Source organism: Bradysia coprophila, chromosome X (genome assembly GCF_014529535.1).
Source record: "Bradysia coprophila strain Holo2 chromosome X, BU_Bcop_v1, whole genome shotgun sequence".
Classification (NCBI taxonomy): domain Eukaryota; kingdom Metazoa; phylum Arthropoda; class Insecta; order Diptera; family Sciaridae; genus Bradysia; species Bradysia coprophila.
This window is the reverse complement of record NC_050737.1, coordinates 9008207-9031648: the sequence shown is the minus strand read 5'-3', so window position 1 is coordinate 9031648 and position 23442 is coordinate 9008207. Positions and strand designations below refer to the sequence as shown.

Genomic DNA, 23442 nt, shown 5'->3' with positions numbered 1-23442 from the left:
CTCTGCAGTCATAGTGTAAATTTATATATTTGGAAAGTACTTTCATATTCATTAAAGGAATAGAAAGGGCGCAATGGAAATTGTCTAGTCCCGTTCACTCTTTCGTTTTCTCGTTTCGACATCTTTGTTCATACATAAATTCCACCAACAGAAAAATTGTAAAACTTTCAAAGGAAAATATGAACTGGGAAACACAGTTCGAAAAGTGAAAAGTGGATCACACACTGCTAAGTAAAAGCTTATCACTAATGCAAGCAGATATTTGTCCATATGATGTGTGTTATGCATTGTGTTTCACTGAAACAGTTTCAGTAAAAATTCAGTGAGTCTTTGAGATTTTTGTCTGAAAGCATTACATAGTACATTCCGTCCTTATTTGGAGATTTTTCCCACAAGGGATCTCGGGCGACAAACCTCCCTCTCGGCAAAATAACAGTCTCCAAATAATGAAACGGGAAATATAAAAAAGAAATTTCGTTCGTTTAACTCTGTTTTGAATAGCCTTTCATTTTTCTTATAATTCACTAATTTTACATTATATTAAATTTATGTTATTCATCATTATTCAACAATTCAAAAGCGCTACTTTAGTTGTCAAACTTCTGCATTTAAGTGTGTCCTCGCACTTACGCAGTTCTGCTGTTCGTTTACGACCGAACAATGGAAGCTCATCCCACTTCTCTTTGTTTTAAGTAAATGGAGAGCTATTTATATTAAAGAAATATGGCATTATCATTTATGTATACAATACAATACAGCTTGTTATGAGAAGATGGAGAAGATGCCTTCCTTCACGCGTTAACTGCACAGATAAAAATATGGGATTACAATTCTTAGGTCCAAGGGGATTAGTTTCAAAAAGTAATTCTTTTGGGATTAGATTTTAAATCTTCGCTAAAAATTGAAAAGATGCAATTCCTTCAGTCCTAAACAAATTTGGTGCGGTGGCTGATCAGGCAGAACGCGATAAACACAATCACTACATCGAACTAAAGAATCAATATATCTTCACTCCGCTGGCGTTCGAATCTTTATCGGCCCTGAAACGGAAATGTTTTTAGTGAAGCTGGACAAACTTATGAAGCGCAATACGGGTGAACACGAAGTTTGGATTTCCTACTACAACGGATTTCCATTGCCATTCAGAAGGGTAACGCAATCAGCATACGCAATACGTTCCTTGATATAAACGATTTTAATTTTAATTTTAATTGTTCATTTATTGTAACTAAAATTTCCAAGAGTTTGTCGGATGTGAGAGATCCAAAAAAAAAGCTGTATGTGAGAGATACAGCAACAAAACAAAAAGCGAGTTCTAACAAGTGACGAAGAAGTGTATGTGCGCTCGTACAATTGAAATGATTGCTCATTTCAGTTTGTGTCGTGCTGATATGCACATGGTCATCGCGAGACATAGGTGCACTGATGTGTGATACACCGAAATCAGCATTGTTTGTCCTTGTTGTTCGTCCACTTTGATTGTAAACGGTAAAACGTTTCGTCATGAATTGTAAACGGTAACACGTTTCGTTCACCGGTTTAATAAAAAAAAAAAAAATCAACAATTTGGTCTAATAAAAAAGCAATACAACATTTAGTTAATGTCGAATTATTGGCCAAGCAATACAACAATTTTAAATAAATAAACGATTTTAACTTTTTCTTGTGATATTTTCTTACGTCTTTGTATTGTATTATTTGTAACTTTTAAAGAAACTTAATGTAAATACGATCTGAATAAATATAAAAAAAAAACTAAACAATAATATTGGGGATTGAACGATGATACTGTTGCTAAGAATGTTCCGCCTATAATTTGATTGTCTTGAAATCACACTTGTGACTTGTGTTAATTTGGATCGTATTCGAACAAGATACGGTTATATGAGAAAATTTAATTGAAACGGACATTAATTTGGTCTTAAAATGTTTCAATGAGACTTCTGATGCTTTATTCCTTGCTTTATGCCTTGCATTACACTAGGCTAAGCAAATTCTAAGTCGGTCTGTGAAGATACTACCTGTTTCAAGAAATCATTAAATCATTAAATGCAAAAATTCAAGATTGAAATTGGAAAGAAACACAATTTTAGAGGTTAATTAATCCATATTACTATGGGATATTGTTGAATTTAGATTGTTAAATACTTTATAAAAAAATGGTAAAAAAACTAAAGTAACAATGAAAACCTTGAAAAAAATAGTGACGTTTGAACTGCCGATCTTACCATCTGTCAATTTGCATTTTATTCCCAATTTTAATCCCAAGAGGAATTAGTTGCTTTGAAACAACGGTTCAAAATAAGCCATGTTAGGATTAAGAACAAATTGTAGGAGTGGTAAGATCGTCGACTGGAGTGCAGGAGGCGAGGCAGGAGGTCTCGGGTTCAAATCTACTCAGGTAAATAAACGAAAAATTCTGTTTAATAAAAAAATTTCTCATTCCAGATTCACAAAAAAGCTACTTCTCATATCAGACGTTAGATAAAAACACCTTAAAAACAATAGTATCACCATTCGCGATATCAGATTTTTTTTTCTAAAGTAGAAGAAGGAAGGGTTAGAATAACATTTTTTTATTATTGCACTGCAAATAACATTATGATTGGATTAAAATCGAATTTTCATTTCAGCACATAGTAAACAAGCGACGAAAGTCAGGGCCTAAAAGATTAAAATTTAATTCCTCTAGGGGTTACTCATTTGGGGATAAGTTCAAGTAATCCCTGAGGGGATTACATTTTAATTCTAAAAAAGATTCGGTCGCGTACTGTTAATACCAAAAAGATTTAGATCTAGGTCCATATTTTTATCTGCGTGCGATCACGAAAATATCCTTGGCGTGAAATACTAACTAATTCCAAACTTAGTTCTTTACTTCATAAATCAATCCAGTAAATTTTTGCTGAAAACAATTTTAAAGGAAACCATACGTCCAGACTGCAGAAATAAATTTCAATTTTTGAAGGTACAATTAAACCCACCTCTGTTCAAGCTCAGCATACACTGATCAGCAAAGTAAAGTGAGCGGAATGAATACTGATGAAGGAGAAAGGATTTAGGAGCCTTTACCGGTTGCCCTGACTCACTTCTACCACATACTTGTACCGTACAGTGCTAGTAAAGTTCGGGTCAAACCATTCCGCTTAGTTACACTCATCGGCGGAGACTGTATGCGAAGTGAAACCCCAAAGTGAGCCCAAATCTATTTTCTTCTCAAAATGTGAACCAAAAGGTTAAATATGAACAAAAACTAAGGTAAAATGTTTATATACCAAAAATGTTCTTGAAACAATAAATTTGGAAAAAGATAATCTGGACAAAAAATTCTTTTTTTGATAAAATAAAAATCCACTTTTTCCCCCGTAAAAAACCAATTTTATTTAGCAAACAAAAACACAGATTATCCGCTGAAGTTGATCTCTTTTGTGTTTAATTGCATTCATGTTGTATTGAATCATAAACCACGTATTACCGTTTATAATTTATGTGCGTCGGTTATCGTTATATCGTTTCTACAATATTAAATAAACGATTTTTTTTTCTGCACAATTTTCCTCTGCTCCTCTATATATATACATTTTCATCCATCGGATATTCATTTCATATTTGATTTTCATCCTGGATTTTAACGCACGTTGTTTCATTTGCATTTATAAGAGAAAGGATTAGTCATTTATCATGCACCGTAATGTCGTGTGTATGAGGAATATCAATTATTTTCAAATAATAGTAGTAATGAATTTACGTGAAACGGTGGTTAACATAATATTGCCATTGCCTGCAATATGTTCACAAAGATTTTTCGTACTACAATTACAGTTGATACAGATGACCTGAAATATAATATTCTGGACGTTATGCTAATAATAACTTGTATTGTTACCAACACACCCCCGTTTGTTATTTACCTCCACAATCATTAAAATACTTTCAAAATGGTTTGTGCACATTTAAACACAAAGTCTGTCAACGGTTGCAGTGTTTCAAATGGTTTTGGTAGGTCGATTCATTCAAAATAAATAATGGAATTTATCGTGTGCGGTCACAGCCATTGTATGTACAGTTACACTGGGATCGTAAGGTGATTAGTACTGTCATTAGTAAATCCTTAATCGATCTATCGACAGTAACTAAATCGCTTAATTTGATAATCCTATACAAGAGCGTGCTCATGCTCGAGAAAATATAACGAGGATATTGACCGATTGAATGAAATGGACACCATTTCGTAATAACCAAGTTTCTATCATTTAAAAAATGTCTTTGAACATGGTTATTGAAAAATGCTGCTGAAATGTGGTCGCAAACTCTGCCCTTGCAAGGACCTTGGAGTGCAGGCATCAATATGCTATAAAGATTACAATTTTGCCTTACATTGATTTTGTCAACTAATTATGCCAATCTTTCCGATATATTCTAATCGATTGCCTCTTATTACTCTTACATTTAAATAATTGACTAAAGAAAATCAGCGATTTATTGCCCTCGACTCACGAGGAGAAAGTAAGCGTAAAGAATCGTTCTTCTTATTTACGCGAATTTTACCTCAAATGAATGTTCATCGTAATGTGTTCTCAGCCTTGCTCCCTACGAAGTAAGGAGTAAGGGCATTTACCTGTTAGTGAAGTTACAAAAGGTCTGAATCAGTCTGTAATACGATAGGGTCCCAACATTTTTATGCCGAGTTTGTTAAAAAAAAACTGGTCCTCCCGCAAAATGCACTACATTACCAAGTTTGGATTTTTTTTTCGTAACCAAAAATAGACTTAAGTTAAAAAAGGTGTGCCAAAATCGGTCGAGTTAATAAAACAGAAATTTTCCCGAAATTTTCCCAAGTCACTCTAAAGTGAGAGAAACCGATTTCCGAAAATACGACTTGCACTAAGTCGACAGGCTATATATTACGAAAACTACGGAAGAGACTCATGTCATTCGACACTATTAAATGAAATGTCATTCTAAAGATTTCAAGAATTTGCATTTTTTAAATCTTTTCAATTTGACTTTGATAAATGGTTTTGCAGTTACATACAATGTTCTGACTATCAATCGAATATTGTTAAAAGTGACTGCTATTTACGTTTAGCAGCAAACCGACGATCCTGACATAAACGTACGGGTAGATATCAGTATTACTTACGTAAAATAATGAACCTCTTTCCTAATGAAATGATCTCTAAATGTTTAATGACAAATCATTTATTTGTTCAAATTTCGTAAAACAGAAACATCTTTCCTTCCAACCAACAAAGAATTCGGATAAATTAGGCATTTTCGAACGCAAATATTTTCGATAAAATTGAAAACTGAGTACAAGACGTTATAGTGCTCATTCTCCTTAAACGAATAGCAAATTGTTTTCGCATATTGTTTGTATACGATCATCCATTCATACTATTTATATTTGCAGAAAAAAACATATATTCTAATGTACTTAACCATATCCCATATCCCTAACTTAAGTTTTTTTTTCGTCTTCTTCGTTTGCTTATTTTATTTTTCCAAAAAACGAATTCCTTCTAAAAATCAAAATAAAAATAACGTAAAAAAGTATACGGTTATGGTTATACATACACATACCCCATCCGACATTATTTTTGCTAGAAGCGGTTTATTAATGACATCGTCACATGGTCGTTTGAATATAAGAAAATGTTTATCTGATGAACGTATTTTTTAATGGAATTACTTACTACCCTAAGTGAAAATATTTCATGACTCTATATATTTATATATATATATATTTATTCCGTAATATACATGAACTGAACGTACTTATGTATTATATAATAATAAATGTGCAGAAGTTATATTCATTTCTATACATTCGCATCGATATATGTATACATATGTACTGATATACTATATACATTCAGACGTGCATATACATCCATATATGAACTTATATATTTTACACGCTGTCGCAATTTTTCCTCTATGTGCTCTGCCTTAACTTTTCAACCTTGCAAAGTTGTGACTAAGAGGTGGGTAAACATATTATACATTATTAATATAGAAATGGAAAGATAGAATGACTGCATAAAGCTTTGTGTAAACATACATTTGTGCGATGATAACTCTTGGATAATTATGGGGAAAATGATTTATATTTGCGTGATAATGAATATGGAATCTTGTCGTAAATTTGTTTTGTTGAAGAGCGAACTGAACATTTTGAGAATAGGAAATTTGCTTGGAAGTGTGGACAAAGATTAATTTCACATTATGTATGAATTATTGATTGCATAAATTTTATAACTTGTGGAATTTATTTAATGGACGCAAATTTAAGTGATTTTTCTCATGTCGCCTGGTAGATCCGTTAACAAGTTAGCATCTGTACGATTCACCGATCACCTGAATTCGTAAATGAATTGCGATTATTGCGAATGTATTTTAACGCAAGTGTTATGTCATTGTCTAGACGAAATGGTGGAGAGGGGACGGATTGTGTACATTATGACCACATTGCCTAGAATAGTCGTCTGTTCTCAACAACGACACGAAGAATGAGTGACGAGCTCTGACTAGTACTCTCTTTTATTACAATGAAACCAATGTTAAAACTAAAGGAGTAAAAGATCAAAATGTTTGATGGATTTCCAGAGGTTAGCTTCCAATGCCAACGATCTAGCTGCTGCCAAGCAAATTTTTGTATCTATCTCATAGTATTTTACATAGCTAGGAATGAAAAGTAGATATTTCGTGTGAATTTTGTTGAGGCGTAGTCGAGGTCAATAGACACAGGGGGACGAGACTTTTCATTTTTATACCAAGTTATGTAATAGATTTTACCTACCTAGGTGAAATTATAGCAGTGAAAAAGTGCTATTATTTCGCCGCTGGTAGATAAAATAGCGTATTCACCTCTGTCCAAATGTTGATTTAGACACTTGGGGTTATAACATTCGCCTTCGGCTCATGCAATAACTTCCCTGTCTAAATGAACATGTGAACAGAGGTGAATAATCTACTATTACATGCTGAGGGCATCCAAAGAAATTCTTGAAACATGAAAAGTACGATTTTCGACATAAGTAAGTAGTATTTTTCTTGTTTGACGTTAACTTTTTAACAAAGCGATTAAAAAGGGACAAAAATTAACGAGTGTGAGATTTGCGGCTACAGTTTAATTTTTATTGAAGCAACGCACGTCAAGCATGAGTGGTACTCTAAATAGAGTACTAAAACAGGACAATGTATCAAACAAATTTTGCAGCTGTAAGAAATGTGAGGGCAAGATAAAATAGAACTTATTTACGTGGTTTTCAGATCAACAGAAATAAAATCTGGATAATAAGAGTGCTAAAACATCGGATAATGTAGCTATCTTAGTTGAAGTTTCCATAGAACATGAGAGGTTAACTACATTAATGATGGCTTGCAAGATTTTACAACCTTTCTGTATTGACGATAATAAGAAGTTCATGGAAACTCGATATCGTACGAACAGCATCTTTCGTTAAACAAAAAGAGAAAGAGGAACAGTACCTGATCAGAGATCTGAATTGTTGAAGTAGACGATTGAAGAATCAACGTGACATTGGTTCTTAAGTCCAATTGCCTGACTTAATGAAGTATCAACGTTCCATGAAGGTTAAATATTACCAAAATAGTGACGAATTACTTTACTATTGTTTCTACGTGGGGTTGACCGAAAAATGTTACCGGACAATGGGACAGTGTTGAATGGTGTTCATAATATTGTGACATTTCAGTGTTAACGCAGAGTCAATTTTATGTGTCAAAGTGGATATTGAAATTCAAAAATATTCACTTCTGAAAGAACAGGCCAAGGACAGTATAAATCGAACATATCCACAGAACTGTTCAAATCGACCAAGAATACCTATTTTATATATAGTATTTTATATTTAGTAATGATCTCGAGGTCCAGGCTACGGATCGACTTGAAGTAGGAAAATGTGAAGGTTTGCATTTCAGGCCATGGTGTGATTTTACTATGATGAATTTAATAGAATGACCACTGTGAGCACTTGTAAAAGGAAAATGGATGTATTTGGAAGAGAATATCTACTTTTTCGTATATTGACTTCTTGTGTGCACATTGTATCCTATGTATAAAATAAAGTATATCTTACGCACTGAAATTGATGTTTTAGTACTAAGTTTCAAGACTTCATGAGTATAAAGGTTTCTTTGTGTCCGACAAAAATTGGTTTGTATGCTTTGTGGTAATTCTGGTTTTATGATATAAAATTCATTTTCACAGATGTACGACTTTCGTCGCAACCATAACGGGTCTTTGTCATTAATGTGCAATGCGTTTAAAATTGCTCCCATTTAGATGGACGTATCCTAAAGTGTTGAAATATTGTAATATCTAACTGGTCGTATGGCCAACGTAGTTAAGACCATACTGTTTGATGTATTTAAGAGAACAAAATAAACGTCACTGTCATACCAAGCATTTAACTGAAAGGCTGTGTTTCCTTGCGTACTCTGCTGATCCAAATGGTTTACAACAGGTTATGGACCCTCATCACGCAAAAATATTCATCGTTTTGTGATAATTAACATTCAGTCGTTTTGCAATTTGTTTTTTCGTGCAACGATGGTCGCATTTGTCAAGAACTTTTGCTGATTGTTTTTTTCATCACAACATCATTGTACAACATCATGTCGCAAGAATTGTCTCATCGAATCGTCAAGTTAAAAGGTCGTGTGAACTATGATACATGGAAAATAGCGTGCAAATCTTATTTGGTCATCAAGGATTTGTGGTCTTGCATTGATGACAAACCTGATGAAGCTAAACCGAAGGAAATTGAACGGGATTTGATGGTCGGAGCTAAATTTGCTGATCGATGAAAGTGTTTTTTTGTATATTGCCAACACCACCACAGCACAGGAAGCTTGGAAGAAGCTAGAATCCGCAGTCGAGGACAGTGGCTTATGTCGAAAAGTGGGATTATTGAAGGAATTGGTTACAATGACCTTGGAAAAAAGTGAATCCGTTGAAGCTTACGTCAACACAATGGTTACCACGTCGCTCAAAGTCATCAAGGCAGGATTAATAATCGATGATCATGGTCATGGCAATTGAGAACTCCACCGTAAACTTGACAACCGATGCAGTAAAAACATTTTTATTGCAAGAAACCCGTCTTCGCTCTCGAACAATAAGTGGCGGTGCTTTTAGCGTACAGCCGCGTCATACCAATTTCCATTTTCGCTGTCGCAAGTGTGGTTTGCCGGGTCACAAGGCGAAGAATTGTATCAAGAACGAATCGAGTTCCGAAATGAAACATAATCCGGACGATTGGAAGCAGCATGCGAATGAAGGGAAGCATAATGCACACGAAGGGAAGCATAATGCGCATCAAGGGAAGCATCATCATAATGAACTGGTTGTCCTATATGTCTTATCGAATGGATAGAAATGCAGTGAATTAGTTGCATCGAAAGGAATGAAATGCAGTGAATTAGTTGCATTGACTGGAACAAAATGCAGTGAATTGGTTGCATTGAATTCAAGCGCAGTGAATTAGTTGTGTACCAGGGATTAGTTATCCGATTATTTTTTGTTATTTTTTACGTGATTTTTATTTGTCTATTCTGGACAGTAAACTAAATTTTTAGTTCAAGATGGAAAGTTCTTCCAGAATTTGTTTTTTCGAAATTTTTGATTTTTAAAGAACTTTTTTTTTGTGACGTCATTATTTTGATCATTGACCAGATTACATATTAAGTGGGTGTGTTGAAATATTGTAATATCTAGCTGGTCGTATGGCCAACGTAGTTAAGACCATCCTGTTTGATGTATTTAAGAGAACAAAATAAACGTCACTGTCATACCAAGCATTTAACTGAAAGGCTGTGTTTCCTTGTGTACTCTGCTGATCCAAATGGTTTACAACGTAATGTAGTATACTCGTGTGGCAACATATTACAGAATATAGTTATTTCAATTGAAATTGTTGGACCTCATAATTCCTTCCCTTCATGGCGTGGGATTTCTGCGTTCCACTCGTCTGATTAAAAAAATTAATTGGATTTCATTTGACTTCAATATTTTTATAAAAGATTGTTTCACAGTACTTGATTCAGTCGTGCACTAATTTAAGAACCAATACACAATTTTCTTTTCTTACCCTTCCTGTTACCTTATGTTATCGACAGCTACGACAAAAATATTCGTGGTCTCATTTAGCAAACTCTCACAACCAACATGAGAATAACTTTTCATGGGTTTCCCTTTGAAGTAGGAAGTAATTCTGTAAACTTTGTTCAGCTGAAGACAAAGACAATACTATGACTACCGTAGAAATAATAATTTCAATCAATAAATTATTCGACTTCTCAAACGGAGATCTGATGATGGCCTACGTAAAAACCCTCTGCAAACACTTTTACTTTACAACGGGGTGATTAGGTAACAATTTTAAAGCACAGTTCTAAAGTGCCCTTTAAAATTGGTAATTGCATTTTACGGATTTTTATTGCTTTCATCCTCTTACTACTTGAAAATGTCACACAATTAAAAACGGAAAAAAGTTGTTTAAACATTGTAGAGCTCGGACCCGATAATAGTTATTTAAGAATCTAGACATCTAGGCTAGACATCTCAAAAGTAACTAATTAACTCGCTTCGCTCGTTTGATCAAATCACATGTAGTGACAAACACAACCCCATTTCAACTTGCTGCATAAATTACTACTTTGTGTTTGTAAATGTAAAATTGACTGTATTGGTTACATGCAAGACACAGAAATCGACCGGAAGAGAGTCGCAGTTCAGCAAATGGGCTTCATGTTCGAACTGTGGATTGTCCAAACGGCTACAGTATACTTCCGATTCGCATACCATTCAGACGGTACAAAGACGGTCTACGTCCCGAAGGCATAAAACAACAGATTGTTGACGACCGTGGCAATCCACAACAGACATTCTATAATCAACCGTCCCTTTTCAGTGCCACCAAATACTTATAAAAAACGATTGTATCATAATACGTAAAATTTCTGATGCAAAAGTTACATTACAATGTCTGTTTTCGCGACTCGTCATGAAAACAGACATGTTGATGTAACTTTTTCACATTGCATTGTCCGTTTTCCTGTTCTGCCAGTAAAAAAAGACATTGTTTCCGTGAGGGACTAATGCCAGCGATCAGCGTAACCTCCTCATACACAACCTTGGAAAATTTTTCAATCAAACGAATCAAAGAAGAAATTCTCCGTGAATGCGGTGGTAACAAATTTAAGAGCAATGGCCCTCTTGCAAATTGTAAGCCTACATTTAGACGTTTTTCGATGATTTGATGAAAAATTGGTTTTTGGGTGGATAACTTTTCCCACCTGGAGAAACCTTTGCGGATGTAATCCTATGTAATCTGCAAAGCGAGTTATGACCCACAAACCAATTTTTAGTTTAAAAGTAACACAGTTTTGGGCTTTTTACTTTTTCAAAAAAAGATTTTGGTTAAAAGAAATCATCAAAAAACGAATATTTTTCCGCCAAAATGTGGGCAACAAATTTGCAAAGGATCAAAGATTTTCAAATCAAAGCCAGACGATGTACCCATACATACATTTTCTGATTGTTGACTACACTGTCGTTCAATCACACATCAATTCTCTCTGCTTTACGAAAAAACATTCCATTACACCTTTGCATTAGCATATTGAGTGAAAAGGACGAACGTTGAGTCCACAATATTAAATGTGTAAATTAATTGGCAAATGACTCAATGCACCATTATAACAGTTAATAGCTGTCTATAACTACGAAAATCGATATTTGCACCGACTTGATTGAACAGCTTTTATTATTTCTTGCGGTAAATTTGATACATATTATTTGTTAGTATAAAACGCTGTGCAATCCATCCAACATCAACTGGTATATTATATTCATATGAGCCCATTTAATAGAGACATAAATTAATTTCATTGCAGAGGTGATTTATATACAGTACGATACATAATTATTATTTTGCTGGGACATCGACAGAAAGAGACAATTATTTGTAATAAAATACATTTGCGATTAAGTTCAGTTACAATTAAAATTAAATGGTATTGTCATGCAAAATAAACTCTCTCTCTCTCTCTCTCTCTCTCTCTCTCTCAACATAATGCCCATTATACAGGATAGCGTGTGACAAACGTGTGATAAGGCCCAGCCAGTTTTAAGAAGTGGCTTAGTACACATGGTTTATTTGGATGTGTTTTATTTATGAAAGGTGGACATATAATTGCACGTAAAATAGAATTTTAAGTCTGCGTATTCAATTGGCATAATGTTCCAGAGGGTAGATATGGAATATGAGACATATTGCATGGATTAGCATAAATGTGATGAGATCATAGGTAGAAATGTGGATCACAAAGATAGAGTAGTGTGTATTGATTAAACAACCTTATTTACTGTACTGCAAAGTGAAGTCGAACATTTAAGATCTTGAAAATATTTAAAATAATTTCATCTTTCTTTATTTCATTCAGACTAATCTTTTCTCGTCCGGGCTTTCCGATGAGTGCGCGTGCACGTTAACGTCCATTGCATAAATTCAAGAAAACATATCGATTGGACTGAAACAACCACAATTTTGGGTTTACAACTCAGATAACGAATACTGGCTGGCTGGAAACTTTAAAGTTACAGAGAGTTTCTGTAGTTCAAAACTATCGCGTGACTTCCAACCAATCCGATTCACGGAGGAGGGGATAAATGCCGTTTCTTTCATGGCTCATCAACTTTTTAAACAATACACAACACAATGATCTTAACGACCTGTCTAGACCAGGTGTTTTTTTAAAGGTATTAAGGCAACCAACATTTCCTATCACTTATCGACCGCATCAATAAATCTTTTAAAAGCCCAAACCAAGAATTTCATTGCAACTAGATTCACCTCAGGCACTCATTTTACTGATGTAATATTGAAAGCGAATTAATGTTGCGTTATACTCCTGAGTACAGCAACATTATTGATTGCGGTGGTTGAAAACGTGAGTGCCTTCTATCTATAGATATATATGTACAAACGTATACATAATGCCGAAGTGTATAATTCGGTGTTATCGAATTATAATACAACAATTGTCATTTTACGGCATAATTAAGTGCATCAGAAATTAACATCAACTACTGCATTATATCTGAACCTCGATCTGAACGCGTGAAAGCATATATAATTCAATTGTAAAGACATAACAACTGTGTTTATGATCTGTAATTGATTTGTGCGAATCATTTGAGGGACCTAGTTTAACTTTAACGTTTGCTGATTGAGAAGAACAAAGAATGAGAAATAAAAAAAGCATGCAAAATGGTCGAACTAAAACGCAGACTTTGTCAAACAGTATGCAGATGAAAGGAGCTCTTCAATCTTCATGCCTTCTTTCAACCGGCAGTGCCAATGCAAACAAATTTTCACAGGAATATACGTACCAGTTGTGTCACTTCAAGCAAGAACAAAGTGCGGAGTCAATATGCTTAGGTTTTCATTATTGCACGAGTTAATACAGGAACAATGGTATATTATGTCACTAGGACCAAAAAGATGACTTTTCGACCCAGGTCATGAATAACGTTATAGGATATAGCGGAGCGGAATTTGAGATCGTATTCACCACAGTGGTTAAAAATTACATTTTTTGGTCCGAGTAATAATAATTATTTTGTATACAGACAAGCCATAAAGGCACCTTCCAAAAAAAATTGACCAAACTGGGACGATCAAAAAGGAAAAATTTCACTTGGTGAGAGAATGTGACATTTTTAGTCCGGCTGAAACGCCTGAAACTCATTTTGCCAAATATTGTATTGTTTATTTGTTGAGTAATATTATATAACAGCGCAGTAATCCTGTCTTGTTACATCTTCTCCTGTCTTTTAACATCAATGTTATTTTGAATATTTTTTTAAAATAGAAATGCAAGTGAAAGACTGTGGAGCGATTAATGTAAATAGACAAGACTGTCTCTATGACTCATTTAATATAAACACGTGATGTGAAGGTACGACATTGAATAAAACCGAAATCGGATTCTGCACCTACGCGGTTTATTCTATTCAACGGATCAACACCCAATCTTTCTATATATTTTTTACGAAGGTAACGCTGGGAAAATTTTCAACGAAACGTTGAAAAATTGACGAAAACTTACCTCTAAATAGCACTTTGTTGAATGTACTAGTAATTATCCTAAGTTCTGGGTTCGGTGTATCTCCTATTTGGACCATCAGCGAAATACCAACTATTCCCTGTGATTTGTGCTGCGCCTCAGACATGTTGTGATAGAGTTCTTTGTTGAAGCCATACAGTTGTATCTGCAAAAATATGGTGGAAACTTATTTCATTTATTTGACTGTTTTACGATTATCACAATATATTACTGTCAGTGCTTTGAATATATACAATCGATGGTCTGGGAAGGGAAAAATTTCTTTTTCGATCTGAAGGCTTAGGATTCTATATTAAATCACTATTATAACATTAAATTCATAATAATACTTCATTTTTACGAAATCATCACAATATCTTTTATTGAACATAAAGCTTGTGCAGAATCAGCAACAGCTGAACCTCTCCAGCTGGTCGACAAAGACAATACCTTTGTATCGAAATCAATTCAAAGGCAAGCTACATACATTGCATACATATACGTTAAGGTCACTATGTGCACACATGATACGTATGCTTGTAGTAAACTAGTTGTTTAGAATGTGCTTTGATTGTATATTATACAAGTAGAGTGTGTTAGTTGATCAGCTGGGGAATTTCAGTTGTTGCTGATTCTGCACAAGCTGAACGTTTAATAATTGTACTATTAAACAGTTTGAACAGTTTGGTTCTACGAAATCAAACAGTTCAGTTTGAAGTAGAACTGGGCATTTCGTATTTCGGGTTACGTATGTCGTTGCCGGTTTGTGGAATACTGAACTATTGTTAAGAAAAATTTAAACGAGTGTGAACTCTACAGTCAGAGGGCAATTTTCTCACGAATTTAATTTTTATGCGGGAGGTAAGCTAGAAATATGCTCTTTTTCAGCGCCCTTTAGCATAATAATAGGACCTCAGCTTCACTTGTTTAAAAATGTAAGGCGAAGTTCGCTTGTTTATTCTGAAAATGGGGTTTGATTTAAATAGGAGGAATGATTGAAAGTATTTTGAAAATTTTTGCAACAATTGTTAAAGTATATTAAGAAAATCAATCCAAATTGCAAACGAAAATGTGAATCTGTTCGAAAAGTCAACGCTTTTGTGAAAACCAACTGAAAATGCAATTACTTTTGCGAATGAATCAAAACGTTTCTGTCCAAGTTAATATGACTTATCCCTAAAATAATACACAAATCCCCAACTCAAACTTTTTAGCTTTCTGTTTATCTTAAATGGACGATCACTCTACAAAACTATATATACGCGAATGTGAGACCTAACTTATTTTCACTGAACACTCTGCAATATGAAACCCATAACTAATTTTATTATTCAACTTCTGAAACTATCTCATTTGAATGGTTTTGAATAAACTTTAGATGTGGAGCCCAATCCACTGCACATTGTGGCTAATTAATGAAAATTCAAACATGTTGGTTTAATTGCATGAAATTTACCATAGCATTTACCACACATTTCATCCTTTTTTATATCGAAAAAAATAATCGAAAAATGAATTGTTTGCAAAATAGGAAATCATGCAAACGGGCATTAGATGGGCGAGCATAGTTTGCGCCCTGTTGCAAGAAGTGTCCATTTCTCTAGGACTCTAGGTACGGAAAGTTAGGGAATAGCATTCATGTCGATACAAGTGTGGAAAAGAATGTCACCATGTTGATACGATGTCACGCTATTTTTCAAATTTTTCCACAACCCTCGTCACGCAAAAAGGGCCAAACACAAATTGGCCCAAATTTGCGAAAATCGTCACGATTTCTCAAACACACTCGCCTACTAACCGCACGACGTCATTTCTGTACAGTCCCCAAGAGATGCAAATAGTTGACTAGACTGACATTCTCTAGAACAAAAGAAACATCTCACGCATTTTCAATACATAAATGATCTCATGATCTTGACATTATTATGACATTGCTGCGAACACACAATATGATATAGCTATCAACATCACAATCTTTCATATTGTAGTTGTCAATCGCAAAAAAAATATGTTTCACAATAAATAGGCGACAAAAACTTTCCATTTCGTCACTGGGCTGTGAAAGTACATGTTATATACGTTGGAAAAATTACGGATATATTTCATCACAATTGCAATTACAAAAACCCTTCATATTTAATAGAGAACATAAAATGTTCAAGCAGAAAATATTTGAAATTCTAGAAGTAAATTTCAGTTTCAAAAACCGATTCCATCCGTTCAAGTCCGTTTTATTGTGTGACAAAAACACTGATTCTATACGACTGGTTAGCCATCAGCGGTTTTGAATGATTAAAATTTCCTCTCTGCATTGCATATCGAAATGAATCATTGATTTTGCTTGCTGTAACCACGACAACATCAAGACTGTTTTAATTGACCAAACTTGATGTTTCAGCAGCGTTTGGTAATTAATTAGCCACGTTTTAGTTTCAGAAAAATTAACTTTCATTTACGCTAATCCGAAACAATTATTATCACCACACCAACCCGCTAAAGGACGTATAAGACTGCATGTGTAAAAGTTAAAATAATTTTTTTATTAAAAGTGTTTAATAAAAATTTTACGTTACGATGTTATGTTTAACAAGTAATTTTCTTGTAATAATAGTCGACCATTAGCGGGAATGCAAATTACTCTTTCGGTAAAGATATTCAACCTCAAACCCATCACACGATATGCATCAACAATTTAATGAAAGAACATGCAATACACTCTCTTTTTTAATACCATTCGCCTCATGCTTCAATAATTGTTTCAACTAAAATACCTTCAGTGCTACAAATATGTTGTGTATGTACTTTATTCCGAACGGCCCCCCTTTAGCGTATTTTATTACAATCATTTGAGGTATGTGTATAGCACACAAGCTTTCGCATTATACTTCGACGCGTCGAAAAACGGAGCATAAAATTAATTTTTCCCGCTGGCTGGTGTACTTTTACGATTCACAAATAAAAATCGGACATATATGACACTTAAACCGATGAATTGCACACCATTAGAAAAGCGAGCTTTCTGAACGGGTTACGTAACTAACGACGCATGTGACACCCGAATTTGGTATCGTAAAGTTGTTGTGACATGTTTCTGTTGCGTTGCATTTTGTTATAAAAACGAACGCGAATTTGACAGATTTGTAACAAACACGTGGTCAATCGATGTCATTTTACTACACTGTCCGATGCGAAATAGTATATTACTTTACTATACAAGTAAAGGAATTTGATATTCCGTATCCAGATGAGTAAAAGTACTTTAGCCCGAGGTGCTTTTACTCATCGTGATAACATATATCAAATTATTTCCCGAGTTTTCCTCGTGTGATTGTTGACCTCGGCTTCGCTTCGAATCTACAACCTACACACGAAAACTGGACTTTTCAACTTTTTTCCCTTGTCATGTGAAAACATACAAATTCTCTCACATTCTCTCCCATAGGAGCCAACTGTCAGTGCTTTACGTGTTTCTGGTCGGTAAATGCGAAAAATGTACTCAAAAATTGCATTTACCGACCAGAAGCACGTAAATAACCATCACACATGTTCATTAAATTAGAATTTAAAAATTAATATTGTGCCACCGAGAATTGAAATACGACTCTTTTGAGCACTCATTTTAGTGTTGTAAAGTGACTTATTTCAGCACCCGTTTGATGTGATATTACAACACTCAAAGCAGTGCTGATATGGAATTTGTATGAGTTGTTACAGCATTCGTTTGAGAAAATGCAAAGCAAAGTGATCGATCAAAGAAGAGTGATTGTTTACAATGAAAATTATGATTTTTTGTGCTCTTGTCTATTTCAATTCTCGGTTGGCACAAAGCATGATGTATTACACGTATTGTAATGATATTTTTTCAGCACACGACCCAATTTTCCTTACTCGCTTCGCTCGCTCGCTACTTGTAACACAACATACTATTACACGCGCGGAATTTCGAAAACCACACTTTCACCCTCTATGTTTTACTTGAATTATTAGTTTCTCCATATAAAAATGCATGGAAAACTCACAAAAAGCCAGTAAATCACAAAACAGAAATTGTGTCGGTTTTCGAAATTCCGTGCGTGTGGGAACAAAATTGCAAGTAATTTTTTTAGTGTCTAAAATGAATTTGTAGAATTAACTGAACAATTTGAAGCATTACCTGGTGTTTTTACATTTCACGAATCAAAAGAGATTTTTTTGCAATTTTCGATACACAACAAATTAAATATTTATTATTTTATCTGTCGATTGTGTGTGGGCCACAAATGGTTATTGCATGTTTTCAAAACGATACATTGACCGGTTTATGATTTCCTGTAAAGCTTGAATTTTACACTTATTTCATTGGAAAAATAATTTTACTACCACCGTGGTCGGTACTCAAAAGAATGTTATACCACCGCTTTTGACATTTTTCTTTCTGGGATACCACGAACTACGATAAATGAAATTTTTTTTTTGTTTTCAGAAGGTTGTGTTGTGGTTCGTGAAGAAAAAAAACCATTGAAGTCCTTTCCATTTTCTCTTTCGCATTTTTGTCGTTGCATATTTACTAAATCACACTTTTAAGTTAAATGTGTGTAAAATAAATTCCTTTGTTGTTGTTGTTGTTGTTGTTGCTGTTGAAGCATTTTTTTTGCCCGATCGGCTAGACGTAACTAGATAGCGATTTTTTTAAAATATAATTCAAGTTTCGTAGTTGCTTTTGTAGTCAGACATTCTAGCCCATCAGCTTGCAGTCAGTTCACGACGAGACGTTACTCGTTGAACATAAAGTATAATGACTCGGATTTATTAATTTATTTGGATTAATTCGGGGAGATTTTTGAAAAATGATTGGATTTTTTGAATTTAACTTTTGAGAAACCGCAGTCTTTTCTACATATAATTCTTGATCCTCTTACTTCATTCCTTCAAAGTAAAACCTAGTATTTTACACGAAATCTATAACTACAATCGCTCTAACATACATTTCATTATAAAAGGGCTACGTTAACCGGCGGTTATCGCTTGTTTTTGTCGTTGCAAGAACCATTCATACAGAAAAAATCCGCGTAGCTCCAATTTGAAGCAGTATGATAAGTTCCTCGTCTCGAATGGAAGCAGACAACACAATGCATTTTTCTTCCTTCGGATGGATGATTAGTATTTTACATAACTAGGGATAAAAAGATGAAAAGTAGAGGCGAAGCCAAGGTCAATAAACACTCGAAAACGAGACTTTTTATTTTTATCCCGAGTTATGTATTGGATTTTACATACTGAGGGGGGACGAAAGGAGTGCTTGAAACATGAAAAGTATGGTATTCGACCAAAGGCTCTATACCAGGCAAAAGTTGACCGATTTTTAAACGTCGGATTCGTTCCTTACATCCGCCGTTTTTACAATGACAACAAATGAATGAGGGTGATATGGATTTTTATTGTGCGCGAAATTTTTGAAAACGCAAATGATTTTTGTGGAAATTTTTTTATTTTTATTTTTTTTTAAGGTATTTCAGGTTTTAGGTATTTAGAGTGATATATATTTGATCACCCTAAATACCTAAAACCTGAAATCCCATAAAAAAAATAAAAATAAAAAAATTTCCACAAAAATCATTTGCGTTTTCAAAAATTTCGCGCACAATAAAAATCCATATCACCCTCATTCATTTGTTGTCATTGTAAAAACGGCGGATGTAAGGAACGAATCCGACGTTTAAAAATCGGTCAACTTTTGCCTGGTATAGAGCCTTTGATTCGACGCATGTAGCGTGTAAAACAAATATAACAAATTTTGAGCTGCAAAGCTCTCGTAATTTTTTGAACCGCCAGTCACCAGTCAAAATTATTCTACGCACAGATCTGTAAGTAAATTTTTACTAAACTCTGTGTTCTCCTAGGGACATAAATAAGTCATTATTTCATGCTGTAAAATAGCGGATTTGTCTATGGGATTATTCGTATTTTAGCATTATTGACATATTTGACAGTTAAAACTTTGACAACTCAAATATTTCACGAAAACTTTGATCAGTAAAATGGAACCATTGTACGTAATCTCCTATTAATCGACGCGACTTTAAGTTAGTAAGAAAATTGTCATCTGATAGGCTTTGGTGGTAGGCTTTGTAGTAAAGCATCCTTCGATATATATTTATGTATATTTTTGTGTGTAAAAAAACGTTTTCTTCTTCAGATTAACTGTGCCATAGCGCTGTAAAATTTTTTGATAGCCATTGTATGAAAAAGAATAGCCAGTACTCTATTCAGTCCGGCTCAGTCCTCTATTTGATTGACGTCATCTCATAAAGTCATCTTCGGTGCTAGATAGTGCGTTGCTGTATCAAAGATTGTCGAACACATTATATTTTTTGAACACAAAGATATCAAAATTTTCCCATAAATACCAGTCAAATGCAACATAAGTTCCTCTAATCGTACGTAATTCATCAATTCACATTTACATAATTCACTGTGCATACCATTACATAAATATACACAAACGAGAAACGAATTCTAAAGATGCTCTTACCTCACCCGGAAAACTATATCCTTGTATGTGATGTTCTGATCCTTGGCTATTTTCCGTACCATAATGAATGTAAATTTCCTCAAATTGATACCTGTAGGCTAAAGGCCCACCGGAAATGTTAACATGCTGTTTTGTATCCTTATCTACACGAAATACCAACGACTGTCCTGTGTTGTGCAATATACCAGAGACCTGAAAATTTATTGTATGGAAATTTATTTTATTATAAAATGCTACAGCATAATACTACAATATAATGGTTTTTGCATGGCATACACAGAAGGTTTCAGACATTGGACCGCACATTATCTACATGAGCAAGTGCCATGATGATATCCATTCCACCCTCGTATTATAAAACTCATGTGAGGGAATCTTATGTTAAAGTGATATATATATATATATATATAAAATCCAGAACAATAATAAAACGAAAAATAAAAAAAAAGTTTTTTTCCTACAAAAGAGCACATATTTTAAAATGTGTTAAAACTTATCAACTAAAAAACCCATGTAGAGTGGGTATTATAATGATATAGAGGGTAAAAATTGACACACCACATCGTCGAAATAAAATACAGAAAAAAAATGTTAAAACGAAACAGTCGAGGGTTTTTTTTTCTCTGAAAGAACATTCATCGTTTGTGTATAATACTGTAAAGAAATTCCGATATGGTTTAAGAGGTTCCTCATAATTTAAATCTTGAGCACATTACGGTCTTTTTATCGTCACCCCATTCTTATCTTGTCTTTATTCAGCTTTTCCTCTCGTATGAACTGAGATTATTTACTTCGCCACTCCGCCTTATAATCCTCCTCTTTTTTTCTGTGCTTTTCTAGCTGTTATCCATGGGACTTCTTATGCATAACAGCATAACATAACTATGTTCTTCATACAAATTTTGTATATTTATAACAAGTTTTTCTTGGTGGCGTTTTTTCGGGTGGATAATATGACATTTATTGTTGTTGAAAGCAATGGGGGGAAATAAAAGAAAAACTGCAATATTCTGTGTCACAGCGATATAATATTCATTGGAATTTCTTATAAGTGACAAAGTTTCGCATTAGTTTCAAATTGTGAAAAATTTAATTTGATTTTATGCTCCAGTTATTGTGTCACATAATGACGATCATAAAAATTCGCTTAGAACAAACACTTCGGAGAGGTACAGCAATCATTCGACCTTGCATGTAATGACAGTGTAAAGCATAAATTATGCGTATTATATCTCAGTCTTTTGAACTGGGACAAATTTATGTGGTTTGCTTGTTGTTGTGCAATGTTTGCAGTTTTCCTGCCGAAGGACAGGCCGAACGCCAGTTACAGTAACTTCTCACACATAATCAACACACCACTCATCACATTGTCAAAAATTAGATGTTAGAGTAGTCCATAGGGAAAATCCATAAGGGACGTTCGTAATTTTCGAACATATGTACCTTGTCACAATGTGTCCATTAACTCAAAAAGCACCTAACCTACGTGGAACAACACAACCACGTCTTGGAAAAAACAAATTTTGGTTTGTGGCATAGCACTGATCCTAGCATAGGAAACACAGGAATCACAGTTATTCGGCTCTTTGTTTTTTTTTTGTTAAGATGATTACTTGTTTTAGTTTTATGAGTTGAAACATACAATACAGACAATCTTAAATGGTAGCTCGTATCACTAAAGTCTCTAAATTTGACGCTTGTCAATTCTGTGTTAATGCAAGAAGCAGTGCTATGTTCGTAGTTTTGGTTGGAGAATCAATTTCAAAAAAATATGTAAAATCAGCACAGTGAATATGATACAGCAGTGAAATTAACTCGTCTCCGGCTCGTGCTGCAAACCTCACATTCACTAAAAAAAGCCTTTTAACATGGCTTAGGAAAATAGTACATTTCGTACCTAACCTAGGACTTTGCTCTGTTATTTATCAAAATTGGAAATAGAGCAACATTGGGAAGACATTTGATGCTCTAGAACTGATTGGCGTTAAAAAATTTCAAAGTTCTTATCTTAAACGCAGCGATAACAATAAACAATGTGTTTTAGCACAGCTCTACTCCTACCATGAACATAAGAAATATTCGGAGGCTTACGAATCAAATTAGCCTTGCATTTCTCTTGTAGGGACAGTAGTCATGTTTTCTTAGTGTACACACAACACATGCAGTCGTACAGGTACACGCATACATGCATGAAAACTCGAAGGCTTTTTGACGTTGGAAGAATGAGTGTTTGTGTTAGGAGTAGTATTACAGGTCTAGCATAGCACTGCTTATAGCATCACACCCGTAAGTCAAATGTCAAAAAACCTCAAATTCTCCAAAATTTTGTTTTAACTAAGAATGATCGACTTCTAACGAGAGAAATGCAGCGGCTATTTTGATGTCTTCAGCCTCCAAATATTTTCTATTTTAATACAAGAAAATTAGCCATCGAAGATGTGTCGACCATTAATATTAAGCGAATTTAAAATAAAATAAATTTATGTTGCCCCCAGTCTACCTCTATGTGTTGCCCTAACAACAAAACCAGGGACCACGAAAAGATCTATTAATGAAACCTAAAGTTTTGCTAAAGGTTTGATTCTTCCATGTTTCTGATTTACAGTTCTGTAACACTCTAAGTGAATTGCCATTTATGTTGGCCTTGTGTTTGAACAATTAAAAGGATTTGCAAACCCTCTTTATCCAAAATGATGAATATACTCTTCAAGTAAACCAGGAAAAAGCCTCATTCACAACACCGAAAATAACCATATTATCACCCACAAAAAACACCATCATCATCATCATCG

The 23442-nt window shown here is 34.3% G+C and overlaps 1 protein-coding gene across 5 annotated transcripts in view; it reads right to left on the bottom strand.

The window, feature by feature from the left end:
* The window catches only part of LOC119080688 (carbonic anhydrase-related protein 10), an 85366-nt gene that overhangs the window by 5721 nt on the left and 56203 nt on the right, over window positions 1–23442 (bottom strand). For all 5 annotated transcript variants that reach the window (XM_037189139.1, XM_037189165.1, XM_037189157.1 and 2 more), the window contains 2 exons: window positions 20651–20842; window positions 14143–14305 (listed from right to left, as the gene is read on the bottom strand). In XM_037189139.1, coding sequence (XP_037045034.1) covers window positions 14143–14305; window positions 20651–20842 — 355 coding nt within the window. The remainder of the gene's footprint in view (window positions 1–14142; window positions 14306–20650; window positions 20843–23442) is intronic.